General features: G+C 49.7%; 1 protein-coding gene across 2 annotated transcripts; it reads right to left on the bottom strand.

Moving 5' to 3' along the window:
• Positions 1-253: 253 nt before the first annotated feature.
• On the bottom strand, positions 254-26,105 carry Dcaf4 (DDB1 and CUL4 associated factor 4). Of its 2 annotated transcripts, none has more exons than XM_028877193.2 (14): positions 25,996-26,105; positions 18,472-18,565; positions 15,241-15,341; positions 14,531-14,688; positions 13,817-13,899; positions 11,741-11,843; positions 10,010-10,153; positions 6,887-6,936; positions 5,411-5,490; positions 3,997-4,098; positions 3,770-3,867; positions 3,071-3,244; positions 2,642-2,756; positions 254-1,416 (listed from the first exon to the last, which is right to left on the bottom strand). In XM_028877193.2, exons 2-14 carry the CDS (start codon positions 18,555-18,557, stop codon positions 1,145-1,147), a joined length of 1,566 nt encoding a protein of 521 aa, XP_028733026.2. In that variant the 5' UTR covers positions 18,558-18,565; positions 25,996-26,105; the 3' UTR covers positions 254-1,144. The 2 variants fall into 2 exon arrangements, with proteins under 2 accessions (XP_028733026.2, XP_028733039.1); XM_028877206.2 differs by having other exon boundaries at positions 3,997-4,095.
• Between the last annotated feature and the right edge of the window lie 959 nt (positions 26,106-27,064).

The following is a 27,064-nucleotide window of genomic DNA, read 5'->3' as shown; positions in this document are numbered from 1 at the left end:
CTCTGTTGCCCTCTGCTTACCCACTGAGTGCTGGGGACAGGGAGCTGGAGAGGTCTAGAGAGCAGCCTCCTGGAGCATGAACAGAGCAGGGCAGCAGTGTAGGAGGGCAACCTGAAGGTCTCCGGCAAGCTAGTGAGGCTGGTCTTAGGGTCTCTTTCTCCCATTGGCCAGCTCAGGAGGGATTTCCTTGGGCAATCTGATGCTTCACCAGCTTAAGGGATCAAGATCCGAATCAGATGCAGAAACAACATCGCACATGCTTCTTTTTACTTTATTGGTTGGTAGAAAGGATTTTAACACTATAAATATTTCATAAACTGCAGCTCCAAGATTGCAAAAAAGTCAAAGCCAAATTTGGCCTTGGGCTTTAGAGCTGACATTCAAGTCACTGTAACAGAAGTGGCTGTCCCTTACATCCTGAAGACTCCCCAAGAAAGGTATGTTCAGGACTGTTTAGAGCCACAGCACTCGAAGAGATCCGCTGTCCCTTCCAATGCCTGTGCATGGTAACAGAAGAATCTAGGACTTATTGGCACCGTCTGAGAAGGCAAGGTAAAGTGGCTTCAATGCTGGCCCTGAATCAGCAGACACAAAGCCATGGCCTGCTGCTCCTCTGCACCGGATGCCTTTCTTTCTCCAGGGTAGATGATGCAGCTCTTCCTGCTGCTGCAGCACTGACCACTCAGGTCGTCCCCACCACTGGATGGTTCCTGGTGTCAGCAGTAGCTCGAATTAATTTTGCTTTGCCAGTCTTTATAGTCTGCTTTGCCAATGAAGGGGGGAAATGTCCATGGAATTCAATAGGAAAAGGCCTTTCATGTCCCGAACCCACAATTTAACTGCCACTTTACTGAACTTATTCCACATAAACTACTTGGAAAAAAATTGTATTTTTTGTTTTATGTATATGGGTGTTTTGCCTGCATGTTATGTCTGGTGCTCAGGCCAGAAGAGGGTGTTGGATTCTCTGGAACTGGAATTGAAGACGGCTGTGAGCTGCCATGTAGGTGCTGGGAATTGAACCTGGTCCTCTGGAAGAGCAGCCAATGCTCTTAACAGCTGAGTCATTATCCAGCCCCCCCATGTCAACCACTTTGCACTGCCCTCAAGCTGAAGAACACCATCTGAATACATCAGGCGCCACTTAAAAAAAGTCCTCTTTAGAAACTGAAGGGAGCTGCCATTCACTCCACCTGCCTTCCTCCAGATCGCCTGGACACAATGAGCTGTAGGAAAAACAGTAAAGGTCCTGCTGGACAGCCATGAGCAGCCCTGGGGCTCCCTGGGGGCCCCCAAGACGAGGAGAAAAGGCCACACTAGGGATGTTGGCTTTGGAGGTGGGGTATGGGGAAGGTATGGTTCTGAGCAGGTGGGCATCATGGAGACTCCAGATTCTTGTGTAGCAGTCTTGGCCCACTAAGAAAGAGGGAAGACACACAGAGGTTAGAGAATGCAAAGAAAGTTATGGCATGTGGACAAGGCGTCTTAGGACCTCCCAGGGCCAAACACAAACCCACTGGTGGAGGGTATTTCTGCTAATATATTTCTTAAAATGAAGACCCTGAGTTGGTCTGTTGCTCCAGAACCCTAACTAGCCGCAGGTGTTCAAAGTGACAAGGATGAACTGGCTGGCTGTGACACAGCAGTGGCTCAGTCGGCACCCAGGCCCACGGGTAGGGACTCTTCTCAAGTGGGAGTCTAGCTGGTCTAGATGCCAGGCAGCTGGGTTCCTTTTTATGAACTAGCCAGGAAGATCTCTCAACTTGGTTACATCCTGGCAGAGCAGACGCCAGCTACTTCTGGTTGAAGCTAAAGTCTGCAGGACTCCTAGTTCTGAGTAATGTGGCACGCGACACCATGGGCTGGGACAGCCCAGATGTTCGGTGCTCCTAGAGACCTGTGGGGGTTCAGCAATCAGGTTTCAGTTGAGTACTTGGTGACCGCAGGCCCACACTGGAGCATGGGGCATGCTCCTGCAGCTGTGCAGGCCCCGTGCCTGCCTCTCAGCACGTGGAAACTCTTGAGAGACTCAGGACCGTCACTAGGAGCAAGCCCAGTGCTGGCCTTGAAGACGCTTGAGTACAGCTAAAGCTCCAGCGCAGTATCGCTGCTTGGCCCCCCAGGATTCTAACAGGGGATGAGTACTGTCTGTAGGGACATTGGCACATGGGAGCCTCAGGAAGACCGAGAACATGTCAAGGGCCAACTGTTCCATGTGTAGAAACATGGATTCTGTGTTGTGGCCTGGGAATAGTACGATCTGCAGTTACTTTAATTCCCTCAGGGCTCAGTGGCCAGACAGCTGCGGCTGCTCCCCTGTGGATCATGGGTAATGTTAAAGGGCCAGGATCCAAGCACTTCAGGACCCTTAATTTCTCAGCATCCTCTGAAGGGAATGTGAGCAGAATGGGCAAGATGGTGCCTGATGGAATCCTGTGACTCCAAGAGGCCTGACCTCCAATCCAACAGTCCCCAGCTGCTGTATTGATGTTCATCACCTGCCTGTTTCTGAGGTGATGCTGGCAGTGGCCCAGAATTCCCATTATTTAATCCTAGTCCGAGCACATTTGTCTCTGCTGTGTAGGATGCAAGAGCCCTCACAGGCAACATGTGATGGATGGACCTCCCCTTCCCCACATACCTGCCACCAGGATCCCTTCCTCCTCATGCAGATGCAGGGGCAGGTAGGCATACTCGTTCACATGACCTTCATACTGCCGCACACATCTGGTGGCCCTCAGGTCCCACAGCTTGATCTGGAGGAAGAAGCACAAAGCGTTAACTTGGGAAGGGTCTGGCAGGAACTCAGTGACTACCAGGTATGAAGCCGCAAGGGTGGAGTGATCTCCAGTGGCCTTTTCTGATTATAGAGACTGCCATTAACTCCTAAAGTTTGAGTCCATCAAAACCACAGACCCAGAGGCCCTTCTGCACTTCTATCTAGGCAAGATTAAGCTCATGTGGAGTATCAAAAGAACTTCAAGATAGCCCCTACCCTGGTGCCTTGGTACCAGGGTCTCTTACAGGCCTGCACCCTACCATTCTGAGGGCTGAAGTCAGGATCTCCTACCTTTCCAGCCATGTCTGATGCCATCAGGTATTGCTCCTCCTTGAGGACCCGCACAGAGGTCACTGCTGAGTCATGGAAGATGCGGGTGGCCTTCCAGCCCTTGGCTTGACTTGGAGAACGTAGGTCAATGGCAAAAATCTCCCCAGAACGACAGCCATTAAAGAGTAAGGGAGTCTGTAGAGAGAGAGGTAGCACTCAGTTTTGACCACTGGCCCCTAAGAATGGAAGGGTATGCCCTGGCATTAGGGTTGGTATTTGGAGTTTGGGTCCCAGTGGACTTAGAAGGAAGTCTGAGTTCTTGTAAGAGGTTGAGGACACGGACCCTGTGCGTCCTCCAGTGTCCACCCTGTGGTGAGCTTGTAGGTGCTCAGAGGGAGTACCACTGCCCCTTGGGCTTCTTTTCTTTCTTGTTTTTGAGACAGGGTTTTTCTGTAGACCAGGCTGGCCTCGAACTCAGAGATCGACCAGTTCAAGGCAGAGATTCCTCGAGATTGTGCCTCAAGGAAACGAAACCAAATCAAATCAAAACAACTAACCAATAAAAAACCCAAACAGACAAAGTGCCCACTGATCGTTCCCGCGCTTTTCTTCTTGTAGAAGAGGCGGCAGCCCAGATGCTACACCAGGGAAATCCAGTTCCACTCCCACAAACATTCCACTGTGGGGACCTTCTGTTATACCCTTCCCGAGCCAACCAACCTTGACTGCAAATTGCTGAGCCAGGACATCACTGTTGGTCCCATATGACTGCCGGTGTCCTGTCACCGCGTTGGTCAGTAAGACCCTCCGAGACAAACCTGGCGGAGACAAGAAATGGGTCCCTGAGACCAGGGATGCTGGCAGTCTGGGGAACCAGGAACTGCTGGGTGGACCTCCAGGTCTGTGGAGTTCTTTACTTCACACCCAGGGATGTGGCCATGGCTCACCGGTACTGAAGCAGTTATTTGCCTGGATGTTCAGGGACCAGGCACAGGACCAGGCACCAGGGATCTGGAAACTGCAAAGCATGCCAGGCTGGTCGGTACCTGCTAAGAGAAACAAAGGAAAACCGGGCAGCCTTCTAGGCCCAGGAACGCCTCCACGTTACCAGGCGAGCAACCACCAGATCTGGGACACCACTGGGAAAAGTGTGGTTTAGATGTCTCCCAGAGTCCCTCTCTGCAACAACTACCCCCAAGTCCTACGATGATGCACTTCAGAGATGGAGCCTTTGGGAGGTGACCAGGATTTGATGAGGTCATGCAGATGGGCCTCCAACGTGGCAATGGTGGATTTTCAACAGAATGACGTCAGCACTAATGGGTTGCCCTCCCCAGAGTCTGGAGTATGCTGCTGGAATTCCCAGCCTCCAGGACTCTAGGACCAAGACAAGGACCTTTACTGGATTCTGTGGTAACTAGAGAATGACTTCGGAGGGATGTCTGCTCAAGGAGCAACTTCGTGTTCTCGGGGCAGACTGTGGCATTCACAGTGCTAACACTGTTCCAGGGCCGTGTGGGGTCACAGGGACTGTGGTTTCAGTCCTGGTCCCAATACCAACAGCCTGCTCAAGTCACACACTGAAACTATGAACTGACAGAACATGTCAAGGGAGAACCAGCCTGTGCCCACCACTAAGACGGGCCAGTACCCCAGAAGCCTCCTCCACACCCTTTCCAGTTTCTACTTGCACTTCGTATAGTTCCCTAAGGGAATTAATAACAAGACTCCTAGCACTAAAAAACCAGTTTTGTGGGGCAAAATTTGACAGGCTCTTTGCCTCAGTTTCCTTATCTGTCAAGTGGTAAGATATATACCCCACAAGTTTGTTGGGCAGTGAGATGCCAACAGGGCTCAATGTTCACAGCCTCATCTACTTCCAGGAGGAACCTGCTGGGGTATTCCAGAGGTCAAGCAGTGCGCTTGAACGTGGGGACGGAGTAGCTGTGTTTTGGGCCAGCTCTGCCCGATGTCTGCAAACCACACGCAGAAGTCTGCCAGAAGGGGCAGTCAGATTGCTTCCAGCCAGCCAGCACGCCTACCACACTTGGGAGCTTAACCGGTGCCTTCTGAATGATCGCTACAGGCAGCTCAAACCAATGTTCTGATGTCTTGTACTGGCTAGTCATGTGCACTGTGCTCTGGCTGCTGAAATGACCTCATAGGGTTTATAAAAAACAGCCAACTCTAAAATGCAGTGATCTGGGGCAGACTTTGGGAACCCTCCCACAGTGCTGCCCACCCCGCCCCATGTGCTGAACAGGGGTCGTCCAGCTTCTGGTACCCATGTCTCCACGAGACCCCCAGGGAGACAGAGGACCCAGGCCTTCGTCAGAGACAAAGGAGAGGACTCCGCGGTACCTTGGTGATTGCTGACGAACAGTGACGCCGGGAGCAGGGTGGCACAGCCTGGCGTCTCTGCAAGGCCCATGAGGCACAGGCTGCAAAAATCTGTTAAGGAAAGTCGGGTACGGACAGGGCCCTCCTCTGGGAGAAGGGCGGCCATCAGTATCTTTCTGGAAATTATAAAACACAAAGGAGGGTGGAGAGTCCAGAGACAACACTTTTACACCCAGGTTCAGTTCCTTCAGGAACATAATGTCACACACACAGCTCAAAGCTTTTGGTCCCTTTCAACCTGTTTCCTGTCTTCTACCAGAGAACTTGGGTTTTCAAAGTGAAGTGAGTTTGTTGAGGCCATGGTATAACATGTCTGCACATGTATCTGCCTGTGCATGTGTTGAAGTAAATCTCAAGTTCAATGACAGCACATAGGCTTAAGAACTCATTAGTTGGGGGCTGGAGAGATGGCTCAGAGGTTAAGAGCACGGGCTGTTCTTCCAGAGGTCCTGAGCTCAATTCCCAGCAAGCACATGGTGGCTCACAACCATCTGTAATGAGATCTGATGCCCTCTTCTGGCCTGTAGGGACATGTGCAGACAGAACACTGTATATATAGTAAATAAATTAAAAAAAAAAAGAACTCATTAGTTATGGATTGAACCAATGATAAGTGTCTTTTTGTTTGTTTGTTTGTTTGTTCTCCGAGACAGGGTTTCTCTGTGTAGTTTTGATGCCTGTCCAGGCTGGCCTCGAACTCAGAGATCCACCTGCCTCTGTCTCCCGAGTGCTGGGATTAAAGGCGTGCGCCGCCGCCGCCGCCGCCGCCGCCGCCGCCGCCGCCGCCGCCGCCACCACCCGGCCCATGTTAAACAGATCTTACACAGAAAGCCCAGGCCCTATCACAGTAGGCTACTGTGTTCCTAGAGAGAGAGCCCCGCAGGCTCACTGAGAGGCCAGAAACCAGTGTTCTAAAGGCACAGGTCTGAGATTACAGTCTTGTGCTCAGTGTCAAAGTACTCCCCTCTGCCTTCCTCGGTGTTCCCCAATCTCTGCTTTCTCACGCCACCTCACGACTGACTACCTTGTTAGGGCTGTACTGATCCTTTTTACTTGACTCCTTCACCAAAGCACTGACTCCCCTGGCAGGGATGATGGGTCGGTCAGTCTGGTGACCCAAGAGCCCGAGACTGTATGTCAGTGGTGGAGCAGGTAGGGTCTGGAGTCAGACTTCCTAGGGTCCCGTGCGGTCTCTAGCAGTTACACATCATCAAGTCCCAGCTGTCTGGCACACAGCAACTTCATCAGCACCCAGCAAACAGCCACCCCTGCACTCCAGTTGCTTATGGAGACTCCCTGCCTTGGACCTGGTGTAGTTTGTGTCCAAAACGTGAGGCAAGGGTGCAGAACGGTCTACCCCTCTGCCATCTCCACAGATGCTTAGGTCCATACCAGGGCCTGGTTATCCACCACGCCTCTTCACCTGCCAAAGGATACAGGATGTGGGAATCCAAGTGACTGAGTGAGGCCCAGCACACAGAGTTCACCTGGAGAGGGAGTGGGACGAGAGAAAGATTAGGTCCACTGCCGCTCATGGGAACAATGGTCAATGCTTTTCTTCTAGAAAACAGCTTGTAGGGGCTGGAGAGATGGCTCAGCGCTTGCTGCTCTTACAGAGACCCTGAGTTTGGGTCCCAGCACCCAACCAGTAATTCCAGCTCCAGGAGACCCAACAACCTCTCCTGGATGCACAGAGATACATGTGTACATGTATGTGCATGCATGCACACACACACCTCAAAATGAAAAAAGAAAAGATTTGTAGGGATACAGACACATGACCCTCCACCCCACACAGTACTGAGACTAAACTCAAAGCTCTGAACATACTAGGCAAGCACTCTACCGATGTTACCCCTTAATTCAGAGGTTCTCAACCTGTGGGCTGTGACCCCTTGGGGAGGGTTGTCAAGTGGGTCTTTCACAGGGATTGCATATCAGATGTCCTGCATATTAGATATTTACATTACGATTCCTAACAGCAGCACAAGTACAGTTATGAAGTTATCAATGAAATAATTTTATGGCTGGGGGTCACCACAACATAAGGAAATGTTGAAAGAAGCATCCTGAGGGTAGTGGGGCTCCCTGCTCAGACACGTTGGGACCTAAGAGGTACAGGAAGGAAGCAAACTCCAGGCTTCAGTCCTTGCACACCAGCGTGGGTCCCATGCTAAGGTATCTGGCACCCCCACCCCCCAAGCCAGTCCTGAGTTCTCTAACTTAGGGGCCAGGAGACAAGTGTACTCTTAACCAAAGGTGTGCCAAGTCTTCCTTCCTTCCTTCCCTTCTCTGCCTCCTCCGAGACAGGAGAAAATATGGCTAGGCTCACCCTGTAGCTCAGGCTAGCCTCAAGCAAAGGGTGACCCTCCAGTCTCAGCCTTCTTGTGTACTCAGAGTCCAGCTTCCACACCTGGCTCACCTCATCTACCTTGTGGCTCATGCGCTGGCTGAGCAGGAAGTCACAGCCTCTTAGATGCAGTTTAAAGGCTGCTCTTGGTCAGCGAGCACCTGACATTTGTGATGCCCAGGGGCGGACTCCATCCAGGCTGTGATCACCACAGCCCACACTCCAGGAACCACGCCCCTTCACATCGATTCTGATCCTTTAGAAAAGAATGTCCTGATGGCCAGTGAGCACACGGCCTTGAGGCCGCCCCAACCACCTCAACTAAATTTCTCTCCTGACATAAGATGTTCTGGGCATTCCTTTTCCTGTGGGCTCTCAGGAACTAACAAGTCATCTGTCCCCAAGTGAGACAGCTCTTCCCGTATTCTTCACAAAGCTCTTTTCCCTTTCCCTGATGAATTTAGGCATCTAAGCAGTGTCCTAGGCCCAAATCTGCTGCAGGCCACAGGAATATCATAAGAACTCAGCTGGTTATGGCAAAGTCACTACCTGGAGGAATCAGGGAATTCCTCCAGAGGAAGCCAAATCCCAAGGAGTTTTTGGTGTTACTTGGCTTGTTATATATCAGCTGTATTCTGTTATGAGAATCATGTGTGCCTTCATAGTTTTCCCAATTGACTTTTCCCTAAGAAGTGCTAACAGTGTAGACTGATCACTCTCTGGACATACACATTCCAGGTATTTGGAGAACAGCCTCAGGAAAGGCTTTCTCTGGAATCAGATATCTCCCTTGGCTACTTTCAAGGACTAGCAGTAATAACAGTCCACATGCAAGTCTCCTGATTTAAGATAAATTCCACAAGGAGACACCGCCTAGGTCAGGTGGACGTTAAGTAATAGCTTTACACAATTCAGCTCGGACCCTTCTTTCTTACAGCCTTACTAACTTTATAGACCTCTAACTCCTTACGTAACCACTTCTAGGAATATTTAGATAACCTTCTGCGCTGACAGATATGCTCAGCCAGAACCCCAGTTCAAGCCTCCCTGTAATTATCATTAGCAGCATCCGGCCAGGTCCATCCCCAGATGGAGGAAAGTACTTTATCAGAGATACCTCTGTACTCTCTAAGAACAGACTTAAGCATCCGGGCTACCTGTTTGAGAAGGCCTGGCGGATATGCCAATTAAGCCTTACTTCCTCCTTTCCCAAACCTTACCACCAGTTCCAGATCTCCCTTTAACTATCACCAGAGGCATCTAGCTGTACATAGGTTGCCTAGCGACTGAGCACACTTTCCCCCACCCTGAAGAAAAAAGGTAGATAGCTTGGACAGATAGGAGCTACAGGAAAAAAGAAGACAGTTTTATTTTCTCCCATTGACCTAGCAATTTATAGATTCTTAACACTTTCTACCAACCACGTTTAAGATTATAGTTGAGCACATAAGAGCCCTCTTCTTAGATATTACCTGAATTTAGCCTTTAGTTAATTTATTTCCCCATTGGTCACTTCCCTTTGGGGTTGCAAGTGATAATTAACGGTTATTGCCTCCCTATGTGAGTGATTCTTATCACGCCTCCATTTGACCCTGGAAGCCTGGCTTTGCACTGCTAAGGGAATACTGTTTGTAAGTGTATATATACCAGGACTTCCAGGGCATGAGGAAACAGAGAAGAGAAAAGAGAATGGAAGAACCAGATGGGTAAGAACTTGAGAGGAACAAACTGAGATGGGGAAGAAGCAGATTGAAGGGCTACAAGAGAGGACTAGAGGAACGAGATGGAAGATGAGGAAGAGCCAGATGGGAAAGAACAAGATGAGGTAGAATGAGAAGAGGAGAGAGGAGACGGGAGAGGAAATGATATGGGAAGGAACAAGATGGATGAGAACCTAGAAGGGGCAGAACTAGATGAAGGAATTAAGATAGAACCTAGAGGGGATCGCAGACAAGTGTAGAGAGAAATCAGGCTAAAGATGACCTAAATATGAGAGCAGAATATAAGCTTGTAACTGACACAGAATAATAAAGTATATGGACCAAGGAGTTTCGTGTACATAGATTCATTTCTTCTCATTAAAGATTAATTATCAGCTGGTTGTAGATTCTTCCCGGATCCTGGGAGAGGACTCTCGAGGGGCTGGACCCCCGTAGTCTTTGATACAAATCAAGCGTGCTGCAAGGCTGGAGAGGCAGGGCAGGACATACCTTCCTGTTGGTGAAGTACAGGTTTTCATGCATGTGCACCTTGAACGTGGGGGCCTTCAGACCCTGCAGGTTGATGATGCCGTACTTGGAGCCTCCAATTTTGACATCATTCACTGTGAAGAGGCAGTCACTGCTAGTATCTGCCTGGAGGGAGACAGGCTGTAAGTGATCTCTCGGGCTGAGCCATGCGGCCGCCTAGGCTCCTCTCCACAAGGGAATATGGCAGGGACCTAACTTAGCTTCCTGCTCAATGTAGTGATTTCGAGCAAAGCTCAGAGTCTGCCCTGCCATTTCTGAGGAATGGATGAAGATGGTAAAGAGAGGACATGGCCAGGAAGTCTGGTGTCCTTAGTGACTACCTCAGAACTGAGTTTGGGAGGATCTGAATGTTGGCCCAGAGAACTATACCATATGGCCACCATGAAAGCAATGGAGAACTCTGTGAGTTCTAGGCCAGCTGCACAGTGAGACCCTGCTGTATTTAATTTAAAAATACAACACAGTGCCTGTAATACCAACACTTAGGAAGCTAACTAAGGCAGGAAAACTGAGGTTGAGGCCAGCCTGGGGTACATAGTTCCCTTGTCTCAAAAAGCAACCCCTAAACTTCCCCCAATAGAATCCCCAACAAAACATAACATTGTTATTTCAAACTAAATTTCCATATTTATTTTTTTTTATATATGTAACCATGTGCTTGTACACACACACACACACACACACACACACACACACACACACACACACACACACAATTCCCCCAACTCTACAAGCTTGCAGAGTTACATGCCTGGAGAACGTACCAGTGGAGAATCAAATGTGGAAAACTGCCTTCCCAGTCCTCTGGCCATACAAGCCAGCCAGTCCCACGTGGTGCTGGTGACGGGAGACCGCTCTACCGAAGGCAAACGTGCACCGGCAGACTGCACACTGTGCCGGGGAAGGGGCTGGAGGGACCCACTGCAGCCACGGATCTGCTGGTTCAGACCCCACTCCCATCACAAGGGCTGCGGCAGGGGAGAATCTGGGCCTGACCCCAATACTCCTTTCATGGGTGGGCTCTGCTTGAGACCCAGGAGGCCTCAAGGGTTGGTCTGTGCTTTGGCCTCCCATCCCGTTAGCCGATCACTACTTCCATGGCCTAGTCTCACTCTCCCAGGCTTCCCCTTGGCCTCCAGGAAGGATGTGGCCTTCCTGGCAAGACACGCACTCAGGAGGCCCATGGAGAGGGGAGCATCCTTCATGTGCAGGGCACACGCTGGCTCCCTTACAATGTCCACAGGCTGTACTGGTGGGCTTTAATTTCCATCCAGTCCAGGTCTCAGTAAATAGAGACCTTCCACTTCCTACAAACGATGTGATGGAGGTCTATAGGGTCCTGCCACTGTGGGAACTATGGACACTGAGCAAAGAAACGCACTGAGCTGCAGCTGAGGGCACACGGATGTGTACCACACTGTGAAGCAGCTGAGGGCACATGGATGCGTACCACACTGTGTGCCTTTTCAGCTGCACACACCACGGCCAGGGAGAAGACCCAGGCTTTATGTCGTGGGACAGGACTAAAGAGTGAGTCACACACACAATCTTAAAACAGCAAAAACTCCCACCAAACCAAAGGGCAGACACCTGTTTTCACAGTAATCAGCTTGTTAGCCAGGCGTAGTGAACGCTAACAATGAGCCAGCAGTGGCAGCCACACCTGAGGACCCACAGACAGGTGTCACTCACCAGGATGAAGTTGAACAGGTCACTTGTCAGAGCAGAAGGATCTGAGCTCTGAATCTCTACCTTTCTCCTCTCCATGCAGCTCACCCGAAGCTCATGGGATAAACTGAGGACAGAAACAGAAACAGAGGGAGGGAATGGACACCACAGTCTGATGCCAGGGCGCACACTTCTAGAACCACCTCTGTGGGAAGATGACTTCTTCTGTTTGTTTTTCAAGACAGGGTTTCTCTGTAGAACAGCCCTGGCTGTCCTGGAACTCACTCTGTAGACCAGGCTGGCCTTGAACTCACAGAGATCTGCCTGCCTCTGCCTCCCGAGTGTAGGGATTAAAGGCATATGCTACCTCCACTGCCTGGCTTTATTTATTTTTAAAGATTTATTTATTTTATGTATATGGTGCTCTATCTGCATGTATACCTACATGCCAGAAAAGGGCATAAGATCATATTACAGATGGTTGTGACCCACCATTTGGTTGCTGGGAATTAAACTTAGGACCTCTGGAAGAGTTGCCAGTGTTCTTAACCACTGAGCCATCTCTCCAGCCTAAGATGATTTTTTTTTTTCTTTCTGAGACAGGGTTTTTCTGTGTAGCCTGGTTGTCCTGGAACTCACTTTGTAGACCAGGCTGGTCTCAAACCAGAGGAGGATGATTCAGTTCAGAATCTCCAGGAGGTCATGGCTCAACAACTACTAAAGAAGAGAAACACCTGGGACTCTGCCTTTCCCCACACTCAATCTATCTCCACATCAGTTCTCACAGAGAACGCTAAGGACAAATAAAAAACCACTGGGCAGCCCTTCCCCAAATCCAAGATTAGACTCCAGAGGGATCAGACCCAGTCACCTAGTACAAACTTTCTCTTGGGATGACGAGGCTGTGCCTGAGAGATGAACAGGCTGCTGAGGGGCACAGGGTGAACTAGAAGAGTCCAGGAGTGCGCCCCCACCCCCCACCTCACATCCCCTTTCCTCGTCCAAAGCATGGCTTCCTCTCCAGCTCAAGCAGAAGAGCTCTTTCTGCGAGACTCTCTTCCTTCTTGGGAAGGAAATATAGGAGACTGTGCGCTACCCCTGCGCGGCTGGCCTTCCCTGAAGCGCGCACTGGTCCTCCCTCACATCCATGTAGAGGTAGTAGAGTGTAGGGGTTAGGGTCTGGAGCTGACAGGTTCTGTTTTCACCTGGAGCAAGTCACTCCACTCTGAACCTCAGTTTCCTCTTTAGGAAATGGGAGGAGTTATCAGCTTATCTCGCCAGATCGAGTTAGAGTCATAACAGCCGTCACAAAAATAATGCAATGTTTGGGAATGCTGGGGGGACTGAATCAGACACGTGAAGCAAACAAGACTGGACACTGAGCTGCATCCCTGGCCTCCCTCCCATCACAGCATTCTGGTGAAGCAGAGCACGTGCTCACTCAATGCCATACCTGTCACCAGAAGGGGTCTCAGGAATGAAGTTATTGTGAGCGTCACAGAGTCCCGACTAATTTTTATAAATCCCTTCTCCTCTCTCACTAGACCCTCAGGAGTCTCCATCCCTTGCTGAGGAGAGTAGCAGTTACTCAGAGCTGTTTAAGATACAGCAGGCAGAGCTGGCTGTAGAGGGAGGGTTTGTGTAACCAGTAAGACCAAGGTAGGGCTGCAGACTGAGCCCAGAATGGCTCCAGTTCAACTCCCAGCAACTCCCAACTGTCTGTAACTCCAGTCCCAGGGGATCTGCCTCCAGAGTTCTGGGATTAAAAGTTATGTGTCACCAGTCTTGGCTTAAATAAAAAAGGAGCCGTGCAGTGGTGGCATATTCCTTTTAAACCCAGCCCTCAGGAGGCAGAGAGGCAGGCAGATCTGTGAGTTCGAGGCCAGCTGGTCTACAGAGCTAGTTCCAGGATAGCCAGGGCTACACAGAGAAACCTTGTCTTGAAAAACCAAAAAGATGTAGAAGGCAGCCAGCAAACTGAAGATCCTCAGCTCCGAAGACTTCTCACAGAGTAGCACAAGGTCTCATCTGACTAGATTTGTGGAATACAGAAACAAGGACAGGAAAGAACATTCAAGACAAACCAAGGCATTGTCTTACCGGCAGTAACTGGCCGTGTTGAGAAAACCCAGCTGGTTTTTTCGTAGGATGGAAGATGCGTTAAATCCTATCCTGGTAATTTTCTAAGTTTATTTAAAAAAAGAAAAGGAAGATTCAGTGATGGTAGCCATGGTGGTACAGACCTGGAGTTCTAGCATTGGGGAGGTGGATCCTGGACACCAGTTCAAAGCCATCCTTGGACACATAGTACTTTCAAGACCAGTTTGGGTTATGAGAGACCTTGCCCAAAAAACAAAAACAAAAGCAAAAAGCCACTGGAGATTTATCTGTGCTGTGGTTTGGGAAACAGGAAACCCCACAGGACACAATCAGGGAAACGGGTATTAAGTGGACAGAAATTCGATGGTGTCCTCTCCAAGTCTCCTCTCATTGGCGGGAAGGAAACCCAAGCACAAGGCAGTCCTGTGGGCTGTGCTGGAGAGTCAATGCCACACCTCCGTCTAGGCTCCTGGACAGGCTGGTGTGTGCAGAGCAGGCCAGATGCCAAGGTCTACGTCAGCAGACAGAAACAGGAGTAGGAGGTGGGGTCCTTGCCTGCTCTTTTCCTCATCATCCATTCCCCGGGAAAATCTGACAGCACACTGCCGTCCTCTCGCTGAGTGTCCCGGGGCGTCTGATGGGCCACCTGCTCTCAGCAGCCAAGGGTGCTGTCGGAGGAGGAGAGGACACCGGGCAGCCGAGGGTGAGGCCCACCTTTTTCTGATTGTCCTCTTGGTGCAGCAGCTGCAGCCTTCTGCTCTCCAGCTCCTTGTGCCGGATGCCCTCCTTTGTGAGGGGGTTGCAGTTGTTATGACCAGGGAGCAATCGGAAGTAGCGGTTCTTCTCCGGGTCGAAATAAAAGCCTGGAAGATCTTCAAGAAAAAGAACTCAACTGACTAAATGAAAACACTGACCCACCTAATCGTCTGTGTGTCTTTTCTGCTGGCTGAGCGACAGTCTCGGTCGGTTGCTGAGTTCTGTATTGGAGAGACCATCTCCTCCAGAATCATTATTCCAGACACCTGGCTCCTTCAGCGGATCAATTTGCTTTTAGAATTCCCTCAAGTCAAGAATGGACTCCCGCCAGGCGGTGATGGCGCTCGCCTTTAATTCCAGCACTCGGGTGGCAGATCTCTGTGAGTTTGAGGCTAGCCTGGGCTACAGAGCGAGTTCCAGGATAGGCTCCAAAGCTACACAGAGAAACCTTGTCTCAAAAGCAAAACAACAACAACAAAAAAACAAACAAAACAAAACAAAACAAAAAAACCAAAAATGGACTCCCAACGCCCCCCTCCCCCAAGAGACATATCCAAGGCCTGGCTGAGGGATGGCTGCCAGGGCAGACCCACTACCTGGTTTGAGGCAGGATGAGCTTTTATCTTTCCTCCAGGCAAGCTAGGAGCCCTACCCATCTTCCCGCTTACCTGGTACAGATGATGCTCCAGCTCTGCTGGACGAGGTTGATGGGGCCTCGGCATCATGGTGGTCAGAATCTTGTGGGCTCTGCGATGACTCTATGGTGGACCTGTTGACACACAGTTGTGGCAGTGTGAGTGTGTGTGTGTGCTCATGAAGGGCAAAGGCCGGTCTTGGGTGTCCACACTCAGGTACTATCTGTCTTTTTGAGACAGGATCTCTCATTGGCCTGGACCTCACAAAATAGACGGGGCCGGCTGGTGAGCCCTGGGGCTATGTTTGCCTCCGCCTTCTAGTATGGGGAGCGAAAGCACACGATGGATGCCACACCTGGCTTTTAGATGTGGGTTCCAGGGAATCAACCAAGGCCATCTCCCCAGCCAGTTCTCATTCTGACTGAAGGGCCTACCTGAGCAAGTCTGTAGCCTTCATCTGGCCTTTGTGATTATCTGGGGAGCACTGACCCCTTACTGCAAACACATCGAAACAAGGGCCAGCCCCTCTCTTTCGTCCCCCCTCTTCTCTCCCCCTCCCTCCCTTCCTAAGAGGACACCTGTCATAGGAATTCCTTCTTTTCTCACTTGGGCATTCTGCATGTTGTGAGGTCTTTTGGAATTTTCCACGATGAAAAGAAAACCAGAAATCTTTGTCAATGAGAATATCACTAGCTGGGCTATCTGCTTAGCAGCATTTACAAAGCCAGATGAGTTTCATTCCTTATTGGCTTCAGCAGCAGCAGAGTTTCAATTTTATCTGGCTAGACAACCTTGCAGATGGAGAAACTGGGATTTGGGGAACAGAGGTAATTTCCTCCATATTAGGACGGGGGCATGGCTAACACACTGGATTTGTAAAGCCATCAGTGGCCTCGGTGGCAATTACACGCTGAGATATGGGGTGAGAATCCTGAGAGAATCCCTCTCCCCACACACAATAAAAGGAAATTTGTAAAGCTAGGCTGAGGGAAGCAAAGACCAGCCTGTGTCTCATCAATACCGACGCTATGCACAGCTGCAGGGAAAATTACTTTCTCTCCCTTTTCTGTCCAGAGCGTTCTGAGGCAGCCCATCTGTGATCAGCAGGAGGATGGATTGAGTGTCATGACAAACGATGGTCTTTCCCATCCAAGGACTGCTGCTCCATTTTTTCCATGTAGAGCCCAGAAAGTGGCCCAGCAGGTTTCCAAACCGCTCTGCCAAAACTGGCGGAAAATCTCCTAGATCACATCTTGCTACCCGTTCTGGCTTGTGGGGTAAGGCCCGGGGCCCAGAAAGTATCCATGGCTCTCCTACCAAAACATACCAACAATGGGTGTAGTGCTGATCTTTCGACGGTATGGGCCAAATTCGAGATTTACGTCCAGTGAGCTGAGGGCTCCCAGGGCCAGGCAGCTTATTAGGGGTTTTTATACAGTCAAGTCAGGGTGGCTTTACGGGAGAGAGCCATTTTAGATGGGAAAGTAGACCTCCCAGGGTCATAGCTCTGTTCTTTCTCCCATAATCTTCAAAGGGGTTTGTTACTGTTTGTGTTAATTTATTCTGGAGGGTACCTTGATATTTGACATCATCACCCTGTGTTTAGAAATTGAAAAAAAAAAGAATTGAAAATGTGTATGGGTGTGGGCAGGCATGCATGTGGAGGTCAACTCGAGGGAGTCGGTTCTTTCCTTCCACAATGGCAGCAAGAGTTCATATCCACTCGACTCCTGCCACCTCCAAATTGATCTATTTTAAAAGGAGGCCTGGCTGGCCAGACAACTAAGTGGATAAAGGTGCTTGCGGTCAAGTCTGATGACCCGAGTTTGATCCCTGGGACTCACATGGTGACTCACAGTCACATGTACACCATGGCACGCACCCCCCCCCCAAATGCATAAAAGGAGGGCCGGCATGTGGAAGAATTTGCAGCTGGCACCTGTGCTGTAAAGAGGGGACCACCTGTGACGCCGAGGGGAGACTTCCTGTCAGAAGTCCTGGGAGCCCTCACCCGAGGCCAGGTGAGGATGCGGGAGTGGGTGGTGAGGAGACAGGCATGTTTGTGCTTCGTGCAGGATAACAAACGTAATGGGATGTGGAAAATGGGTATTCCGGGGACTTTAAAGACAGTCCAAGGTGGGTGGGCACACAGCAGTCACTGCTTTATTCTTCGTATACTTTTGTGTATAGTAAGACTTGGTGGGCTGGAGAGATGGCTCAGGGGTTAAGAGCACCAGCTGCTCTTCCAGAGGTCCTGAGTTCAATTCCCAGCAACCACATGGTGGCGGCTCACAACCATCTGTAATGAGATCTGGTGCCCTCTTCTGGCCTGCAGGTGTACATGCAGGCAGAACATTGTACACATAAGTAAATAAATAATTCTTAAAAAAAAAAGACTTGGTATGTGAGGTGGGGGTGGGGGGGGGTGGGGGGTTGGGATGGTGGTGGTGGGACTGGCACATGCACTGTGAGTTCAAGGACAGTCTGGTCTACAAAGTGAGTTTCGGAACAGTCAGAGCTATGTAGAGATCTACACACACACACACACACACACACACACACACACACACACACACACAAAATGTTGTCCACATAAAGATTTGCATATATTGCTGGGTGGTGGCGGCGGCGGCAGTGGCGGCGGCGGCGGCGGCGGCACACACCTTTAATTCCAGCACTTGGGAGGCAGAGGCAGGTGGATCTCTGTGAGTTCGAGGCCAGCCTGGACTGCAGAGTGAGTTCCAGGACAGCCAGGCTACACAGAGAAACCCTGTCTCGAAAAAATAAAACAACAACAACACCAAAAAAAAAAGATGAGACAAGGCATCAGGTCAATGTCTCAGTAGAATGCATATATTATGTAATTATGTCACATACTATATACATTTATATAAGCAACATATATGTTAAGTACATATTTTATAAGCCCTTTCCCAGGACTAACACTAGCTATAGCTAATATTTCCAGAAAGATTTTTTTTTGCCCCTCCCAAGTCTCCAAATGGAAAAGCAGATATCCATTTGTGTCAGAAAACGCTACCAGTAGCCTTACGGCTGGCACTCTGGTCAGAAGCCAGTCACCGCGAAAGAAAGAGCGTGGCTGCCCTCACTCCCCGGAGCAGTGGGCTGATGGCAACATGTCAGGCTTTCAGGCCTACCGGCACCACTGCCAACTCCTTCCGGGAGGCGAGTACACGTGTGAGCACTGTACTGGACAGCCAGGACGGCACTGGGCAAGGCTGGCCCCCAAACTTGAACACTTACCTCTCACTAGAGTCACCCTGACTGAAGGTGGGGTTCTGCTGGCGGCTTCGCCCGCGTCTTCTACTCTGCCAGACGCTTCTACTCATTTCTGTTCCTGTGAGAGAAAAACAACATCAGACACCCAGCTGCGTGCTCTCCCACTTGCCCGGCCGCTCCACCATGCTCACGATGGCCATTGGTGAGGCTACCACTCAAGCCTTCCCTAAAGTCTGCTTCTAGCACTTTCCCAGTACCCCTTCCCACCACTACAGAGACGAGACGTGATCAGATGCGAACACCTCAACTCTGCACATCTTTTCCACACACACTTGTGTGAATTCTTTTTCATCCCCTACCCCAATCCTCCAGACAGGGTTTCTCTGTGTAGCCCTGACTGTCCTGGAACTTGCTGGCCTCAAACTCAGAGCCTGTACCACCAACTGCCTGGCTTTGGGTGAATTCTTACTCTTGTCTTGGAGAAATAAACGTCTTGTCTCTGTGCCCTTCCAAGACACTCTCTCCACCTAGATGTCTACCTCAGCTTCCCCTGGGGACATCACAGTTCATGTTTAATGGCTCCCTCTCTACTGCAAAGGTGCAGAAACACTCCGGAAAAGTGATCTACAAATTCAGTGTCTTCATCTCCCCAGCCCCAGCATTCTGCTAAAATGCTCTTGCTGACGATCCTTATGGTCAAAGCTGGGGAGCCTCATTTAGTCCCAACTCGGGCACTTGGCAGGTTAGGGCAGTGAGGTCACTAAGTGAGGGCCAGCCTGGCTGCCCGGTGAGACTCTCAAGAGAACCCAGCAGGTATGAGGGCATGCAGTGCTCCTGCAGAGGACGTGAGTTCGGTTCCCAGCACTGCTATCAGGTGGCTCATAACCGCTTGTTAACCCCAGCTCCAGGGGATCCAAGTGTTCTCCTGGCTCTGGAGGGCACCTGTACTCACATGCACACACCCAACCTTCACATACACATAATTTTAAAAAAAAGCTGAGGGTTGGTAAATTGCTCAGGGGGTGGTAAGGATGCTCTTCACCAAATATGAGGAGAGTTTGAACCCAGAACCCAAATGGTAGAGTCCACTCCAAGTTGTCCTCTGACTACCACGTGTACTCCAAGGCCGCCTTCTTCATCTTCCAGCACCGACTGCCCACAGCGCACAGACATACACTCAGGAAATACCCATACACACAAAGTAAAAATAAATAAAACTTAAGGCCTGGTGGTACTCTTGTAACCCAGCATGGGAGGGTAAGCAAGAGGGTTGAACGTTCAAGGTTATCCTTTGGGTTTTTGGGTGATACAGGGAGATTGAGATCAGCCTGAGCTACCCAAGACAAAACAAAACCCAAAAAACCCAAAAAACTAAAAACCAGTTCATGTTAAGGATGAAAAGTATGTTCTTCTAAAATGCAAGTTCACTCTCAAGATCCATACTGTGGTTTCTATCTGCATTAATTTGTCTGTTTTAAACTTGCTTATACACTCCTGTCTCATGGTTTGTGAATTCCTTTTTTGTTTTGTTGCAGAGCTGGAGACCTCAGGGCCTTTGCACATGCTAGGCAAGAGATCCCGTGTTATTGTTCCTGCTCTTAGCACCCACTGACCTAGTGGGCTATGTGGAAACTACTGCTGAGCAAAAACCAAACCAAACCAAAAAATCCAAAACCAATGACAAACCTGCTGCTCTTTACTCTTTATTCTGTGGCGCTGGGGCTGAATTCAGGGTCCTGGGCCTGGCTATTGAGTTTTACTTCTAGCTCCCTTCACTTACGAGATACTCAAAACCAAAATGTGTATGGGTGGTTTGCCTACATCTATATCTGTGCATCACTTGTGTGCCTGGTACCCAAGAAGGCCAGAGAAGGGAGGGACAGAGTTACAGACATGAGCTGCCATGTGGGTGCTGGGAATCAAAACAAGGTCCTATGAAAATCAAAGCCAGTGTTTTAACCACTAAGCTTTCTCTCTAGCTCGCCTCACTTCAAACCCTAGGTAGCTTCTTTCTGCTGGCTGTTTTCCCTTAGTATTTTATATTTACAGAACACCCGATGTGCATCAGGCACTGGGAATTGGGCAGAGCCGTGGCCCCCTGCCCCATGACACCTCTCACATCCTAGCAGGAGAGCAAGGAATGATAGCCCTGTGTGGACAGGCTAGAGGACTGTGTGTGTGTGTGTGTGTGTGTGTGTGTGTGTGTTGTGTGTGTGTAACAGGACAGGACAGATGATGATGACACAGGAGGAGCACTTTGGTGCATTCGGAGTCAAGTACAAGGGACTGCAGAGGAGGCTGGAGAGGCAGGCAGGTCAGGCTGAGGAGAGCTCCAGACTTCATCACCCCTGTCAGAAAGGGAGCAAGAGAGGCCGGACACTGCAGCAGGGCAAACTCTCACAAACTGGAGATGGCACTCAAGTGGAAAGAGTCTGGGTGGGGCGGGGCGGGACCTTCATAGACTGCAGAGGAACTGGGACTAGGAAGTGAGTAACTGGAGGCATCAGGAGCCAGGAGGCCAAGGATGGAGGAGTGGAGCCCAAAAGCCTGATTTGGGATAACTGATCTCAGGAAGCCAACCTGGGCTTCATAGGAGACTAGCTCAAAAATATGAAAGGGAGCCAGGCAGTGCTGGCGCACGCCTTTAATCCCAGCACTCGGGAGGCAGAGCCAGGCGGATCTCTGTGAGTTTGAGGCCAGCCTGGTCTACTGAGCAAGATCCAGGACAGGCTCCAAAGCTACACAGAGAAACCCTGTCTCGGAAAACAAAACAAACAAAAATATGCAAGCGTGGGGAAGCAAACTTGGGGGAGGGCCAGAACGCTACAATTAAGACTCTTCTATTTTGAAAGTAGGTAAAAATGGGGAAGAGAGACTTGAAATAGAGTCAGAAGACTATAGAGCTGGCTAGTTTCTAAGCTGACACTTCATTAGTGCAAGTGTAAAGTCTCTTCTTAGAGATTTATTCATTACGTGTGTGGATATGGGCGTACACGTGACACAGCGTATGAGGTCAGAGGGCAACTTCTGAGTGTTAGTTCTCTCCTTCCACTGGGCTCGGAGGGTGGAACTCAGCTACAGAGGCCTGGAGGCCTGCAGAGCAAGCACTTTTACCTACTGAAATAGTCATTCTTATTCTTGCAAATATAAAACAGTCAGCTCCTTTATGAATTAAATGCATTTGAGTTAACTGGAATAGCAACTATTCACAACAAAAGACTTTACTAGGAAGACTAAAAAACCAGCCCAATTTGCCTGCCCTTAAGATTTCATATACAAGTTATCCAAAAATACAAGGCCTTCTGTATCTGGCTTTTTTCACTTAACATGTTTTCACCTAGTTCACTTTATTCCTGTTTTGTTTTCTCTCTTTATTTTATGTGTATGGGTGCTCTGCCTGCAAGTGTACCTGTGCATGCGTGCTTATTGGCCAGGAGGCCAGAGGAGGGAGTCAGATTCCCTGGGAGAGTGAAACAGATAGTTGTGATCCACCACTTGCCCTTGGTTGGGAAGGACTAATTTAGACCCCATGATGTGTGGACCCCATGATGTGTGCTGTTTTTTCATATTACTATCAGGCAAAATTATCTCTTTGTGTTGAATTCTCACTGTGCATATGGCTCTGGAGCCACATTTGACTCGGTCTGTGTCACCACGCTCAATGGCTTTCAGATCTGTTCCTTTAGCTTTGGCTCCTCTCCACGCCCCTCAGAATACATACATGCATACATACATACACACACACACACACACACAAACTTGATCTACAGAGCAAGTTCCAGGCTTGCCAAGCCTATACAGAGAAACCATGTCACCAAAAACCAAAATCCAAAACAAAACAAACAAAAAAAAACCCAACTACTTATGACAGCATTACCAATTACATTAAACATCAAATAATTTGAAATCTACAATTTTTTTTTGGGGGGGGGGTCTCTTTATACTAGCATTGAACATGTGACTCTTCCTGCCTCAGTCCCTCACAAGCTATGTTTACAGAGGTACACCATCACACCTGGCTTGAAGTCCATAATCGTAAATCATGAAAAAGATCACACACACATCACTACGGAGGGTGTTTAAATACCCGGGAGTACAGTATTTTATAACTCATTATTTCCACACGCCAGAGTTCCCTTTAATTAATGCCACTTTCAGTAGTATTTCATTTGGAGATAACAGGCTACGATGAAGCTGTACAATTTAAGAATCTGGAGTCTAAGTCATTTTGAGATAAAAATGGAAATGAGGAGAAATAAGTGTGCTTAAAATTTACCCTCCCCCATACAATCTCTACAACCTGCTGATGCTTAGATGCCAGGTGGGTTCCTGTCCTGTCCAGATATATACTCAAAGCCAGACAGGGATCAGGAGTTCAAGGTCACCATTGGTTATATATCAAGGTCAAGGCCAGCCTGGCCCTAAAGTTTCCCCTAGAACTCCAGAGATGCTGGGGTACAGGTCCACTATCAGGTGAACAGCCAATGTGTTCTTTATAATCTGGGGACTTGCTTAGGCTTCTGCATTCTCCACTGCCTCATTTTATATTTTTAAAGTTTAAGATTTATTTATCATATATACAGTATTCTACATGCAGGAATGCCTGCGTGCCAAAAGAGGGCACCAGATCTCATTACAGATGGTTGTGAGCCACCATGTGGTTGCTGGGAATTGAACTCAGGACCTCTGGAAGAGCAGGCAGCTCTCTTAACCTCTGAGCCATCCCTCCAGCTCCCTCACTTTATTTTTACAATGCTTTCAAAGGCTCAACTCCTTTGGCTCCCAACCTTTCCTTGCGGATGGTCCAGAAGTCAAGCAAACCCAGTCTGTTTGCAGTTACTCAAGCCCTGCTTTACATGCGGGGCTTGGCAAAGGTCTGCTTGTTTCTTTCATTCTTTGGGAGGTTGGGTTTTTCCTGTTGTCAGGCAGTTTCCTACATATGAAGAGGTAAGGCTCTGTGTGTGGTCTGAGGAATCCAACAGCCCACATTCAGTCTTTCCCCACCTCCAGGACCTTCCAGGCCTGGCTCGATATTCCCCATGTTGTAGGTTTTAGCAAAAGGCCTGGCTTTACTGGGGCTCTGTACATGGCAGCAAGCACCAGCTAAGCAGCAGATCCCAGAGCCTGGGGCTGGGACACCATGAGAGCAACAGCATGTATGGGTGGGTAGCACAGTGCTTCTGGGCTCTTTGCTACCCAAATATAGCCTGAGCACTTGGGGGACATCTTGGGGGTCCTGGGACTACACCACTTCACCCCAACACATGGCTGGAAGACGGGGGTTTGGGGATAATGACAAAAATACTTGGGAATGACATGGCCAACGGTGGATGCACAACCTTGCAAACGTACTACCTAACAGCGGCTACGGCATTCAGTAAGGGCTGGGGAGACAGGAGGGGAGCACCTGCCACTCATATGGCTTGGAACCCCCAGGACGAGGTTTCACGCCTACTGTGAAATGGGGGGTGGAGGCAGAGAACTCCTCAGAAGTTCCAAGGCCAGCTAGCTCAATGAACTAAGAGGGAACAGGAGATCCTGTCTCAAACAAGGTGACAAATGACGTCTCAGGATGTCCCCTAACTTCCACACAACCACACTCAACTATACACACAAAAATTAAATACATAAATAAGGCGAGAAATAATGCAAACAGAGGAAAATTCAGTAAGACTCTTGATTCCTCAGACACAGGAAGATGCAAAATGCTAATGCTGGTATAATCCAGCATAAAAACCAGTCCCTTCAATAAGGTTACCAAGCCGGGAGGTGGTGGCGCACGCCTTTAATCCCAGTACTCGAGAGGCAGAGCCAGGAGGATCTCTGTGAGTTCGAGGCCAGCCTGGGCTACAGAGTGAGTTCCAGGAAAGGCACAAAGGTATAAAGAGAAACAAAAACAAAAACAAAAAAACCAAAAACAACAACAAAAGGTTTCCACCCTCAATAGTGTGGACCACGAGTGAACAAGGAGGGAAATGGGAAAATGCAGATGGCTCATTAGGAGTTCTGTCCAGCGTAAAACCTAAAATAAAGGGCTGGAGAGATGGTTCTGTAGTTAAGAGCACTTGCTGCTCTTGTAGAGGACCTGAGCTCGGTTCCCATCACCCACTATCACCAGGTGGCTTGTGGCCTCCTGTACCTCAGTTCCAAGCGATCCAACAGTCTTCTGGCCTCTGAGGGCACTTCCCACACAAGCGGCATTCACTCACACATGCCCCTAGCCTTACAAATTCCATCCCTGAAATCCACAGGAGAACCACCTCCACCAAGCTGCTCCCTGATCTCCACATGCACACTTGCCCAAGCATCACACACAACAACAGTAAAACTAAGCCCCACTTTACAACATGGAAACAGAGGCTTATAGAGCTAACAATATCTACCTAACGAAGTCGCAGTAAGGGTGCAAGAGGGAGTCCCCGTCACCTCTGGGCGCAATCACCCATGGCACAGCACCTCAATTAATTTCCACTGTTATTTCCACCTCAATTTCCAGACGTAGGGTGTTTGACTTCTCCAGGAAGCTGATTCATTAGTTTTTTTTTTTGTTTGTTTGTTTTTTTCCCCCTCCTCCTTACTGCCCTGCTCCACACACAAGACAGTGTCTGTGGCTCTCAAAGGTAGTGGGGATGTTGTGCTTCCCAAAGTCACTAAGGAGACCACAAATGCACCCGGGTTGTGAAGAAATGGTGTGGAAAGACTGTCTTCCTCACTAATGCACAACTTGGTGTGGCCGAGAATTGAGGCTGGTCCACACTAGGGCTTACTAACTCTTCCATATAACTAACTAACTGCCTGTCCAAAACCTCGGGCAACTTAGCCTCTCTACCACTTAGCCTCTCTACCACTAGGGCTGGAGGGATGGCTCCGCGGTTAAGAGCACTGGCTGCTCTTCAGAGAACCCTGGTTCAATACTCAGCACTCACACAGAAGCTCACGTCTGAAACTACAGCTCCAGGTGTCTGACACATTTGGTCTCTTCCATTTTCCACAGGCGTGTAAGTACACACACCCACACACATAATAAAAAATAAAAAGGTGTGTGTGTGTATGTAGGCATGGCTCAGTGGTTAAGAGCACTGAGGACCCAGATTCGATTCCCAGCATCCCGCATGGCGGTTGCAACCATCCAGTTCCATGGGATCTGTCTGCCTTCTTCTGGCCTCCATGGACACTGGCATGCTTGCAGCACACACACACACATGCAAGCCAAATACCCATACACATAAAAATAAACACACACACAAAAAAAAACCCCAAACAAGAACCTCTTCCAAAATGTATACCAAAAAGTACTACTGGGCTGGTGCTCCATCACCGCCCGAATTTCAACGGAGGCGACAGCCCTGGGCCTGTGGGTCGGTTCGGTCGCTACTAGGTGACCCTGGGGACCCAGCTGAACCCGCCAGGCCCGGGCCCACGCCCACTCCGGCTGTGTATCACTTGCTCATTCCTCCTGCCCCTTAGCTCGGCGTTCCCCGACCTCTGCGTGGGTGCAGCGACACCCTCCTTCGGCGCCCAGCGCGGCAGGCGTCGGGACACGCTTACCTGCACAAACGGGTCTCCCAACCGCAGCACAGGCCGGCTGGAGTACAGAGAGGCGTGCGAGGACCCGGAAAGACCCTCCTGGTCAAAGTTGTCGCAGCCCATAGGACTAAGGCGTCAGGTCCTGCCTTCTCATTGGATAAGGCATCTGCCCGTCCATGCCAGTAGGGGCGGCCTTATACGGAGGGCGGGACTTAGTACTTCCGCTTCGTGCTGGCCGGGCTTGCCTGGGCCTGGTGCGTTCGGGGGCGGGGCCTGGTGCGCTTGGGGGCGGGGCTGGAGGTTGCTACCTGCGCCCGGGAATCCCAGGAACCCTCTTGGTCAACAGAGACTTGATTTCTGCTGTAGACCGTACCCGGAGAAATTTCTTTCTGCTTGGGGCCGGTGCATAAGCCCGAGTTAACAATGATATGTTGTGGGGAGAGATGATTGTATTGTGGAAAGAGCAATACAATCCGAGCGGGAAAGAGAAAAGAATTAGGGAGAGTCTTCGTGACCGCAGGTGCGGGAGGCTGCTGTGTGTGTGCCTGCGAATCTGTGTCTGGTTGTTTTCTACTTGATCTGTGATCTAGGGTGCGCACTTCTTCTCTGCGCCTTAATTTCTCCCACAGTAACAAGTAAATCGAGAAAATATTCTAATTCAATGATCTCCAGCCCGAAGTTTTTATATTTACAGGCAATATTTTCAGAATGATATCTGGCTGGCGTGCCTGTGCCAACCGACCACCCCAAGGAAGATGAAGTTTATGATAGGTCAGAAGTGATAGTGTAAGGAGAGCTGGTTCAAATAGGTCAGGCTAGGTGGGGACCACCAACAGGATTGATCTTACTGTACTTGGGGCAGGAAAGGATCCAAACGGACAGGAATATGCAGCTGGAAGTCTGTTCCAGCTATTGGTTGAGCTGGCCATGAGGAACGTGGAAGGTTTAGCAAGGTGGATGGATGGAGCTGGAGATCAGCCTCAGAGGCAGGGAAGACATGTGAGGCTCCAGAGACTGGAACCTTGTTGGGTAAGAACTAAATCTTGCTCAGGGGAAGTCTCTTGGGAGCAGCAGTCGCTGTGAAGGTAGT

Source organism: Peromyscus leucopus, chromosome 14 (assembly GCF_004664715.2).
Source record: "Peromyscus leucopus breed LL Stock chromosome 14, UCI_PerLeu_2.1, whole genome shotgun sequence".
In the NCBI taxonomy this organism is placed as follows: domain Eukaryota; kingdom Metazoa; phylum Chordata; class Mammalia; order Rodentia; family Cricetidae; genus Peromyscus; species Peromyscus leucopus.
The sequence above is the reverse complement of the archived record's forward strand: the minus strand, read 5'-3'. Positions and strand labels throughout refer to the sequence as shown.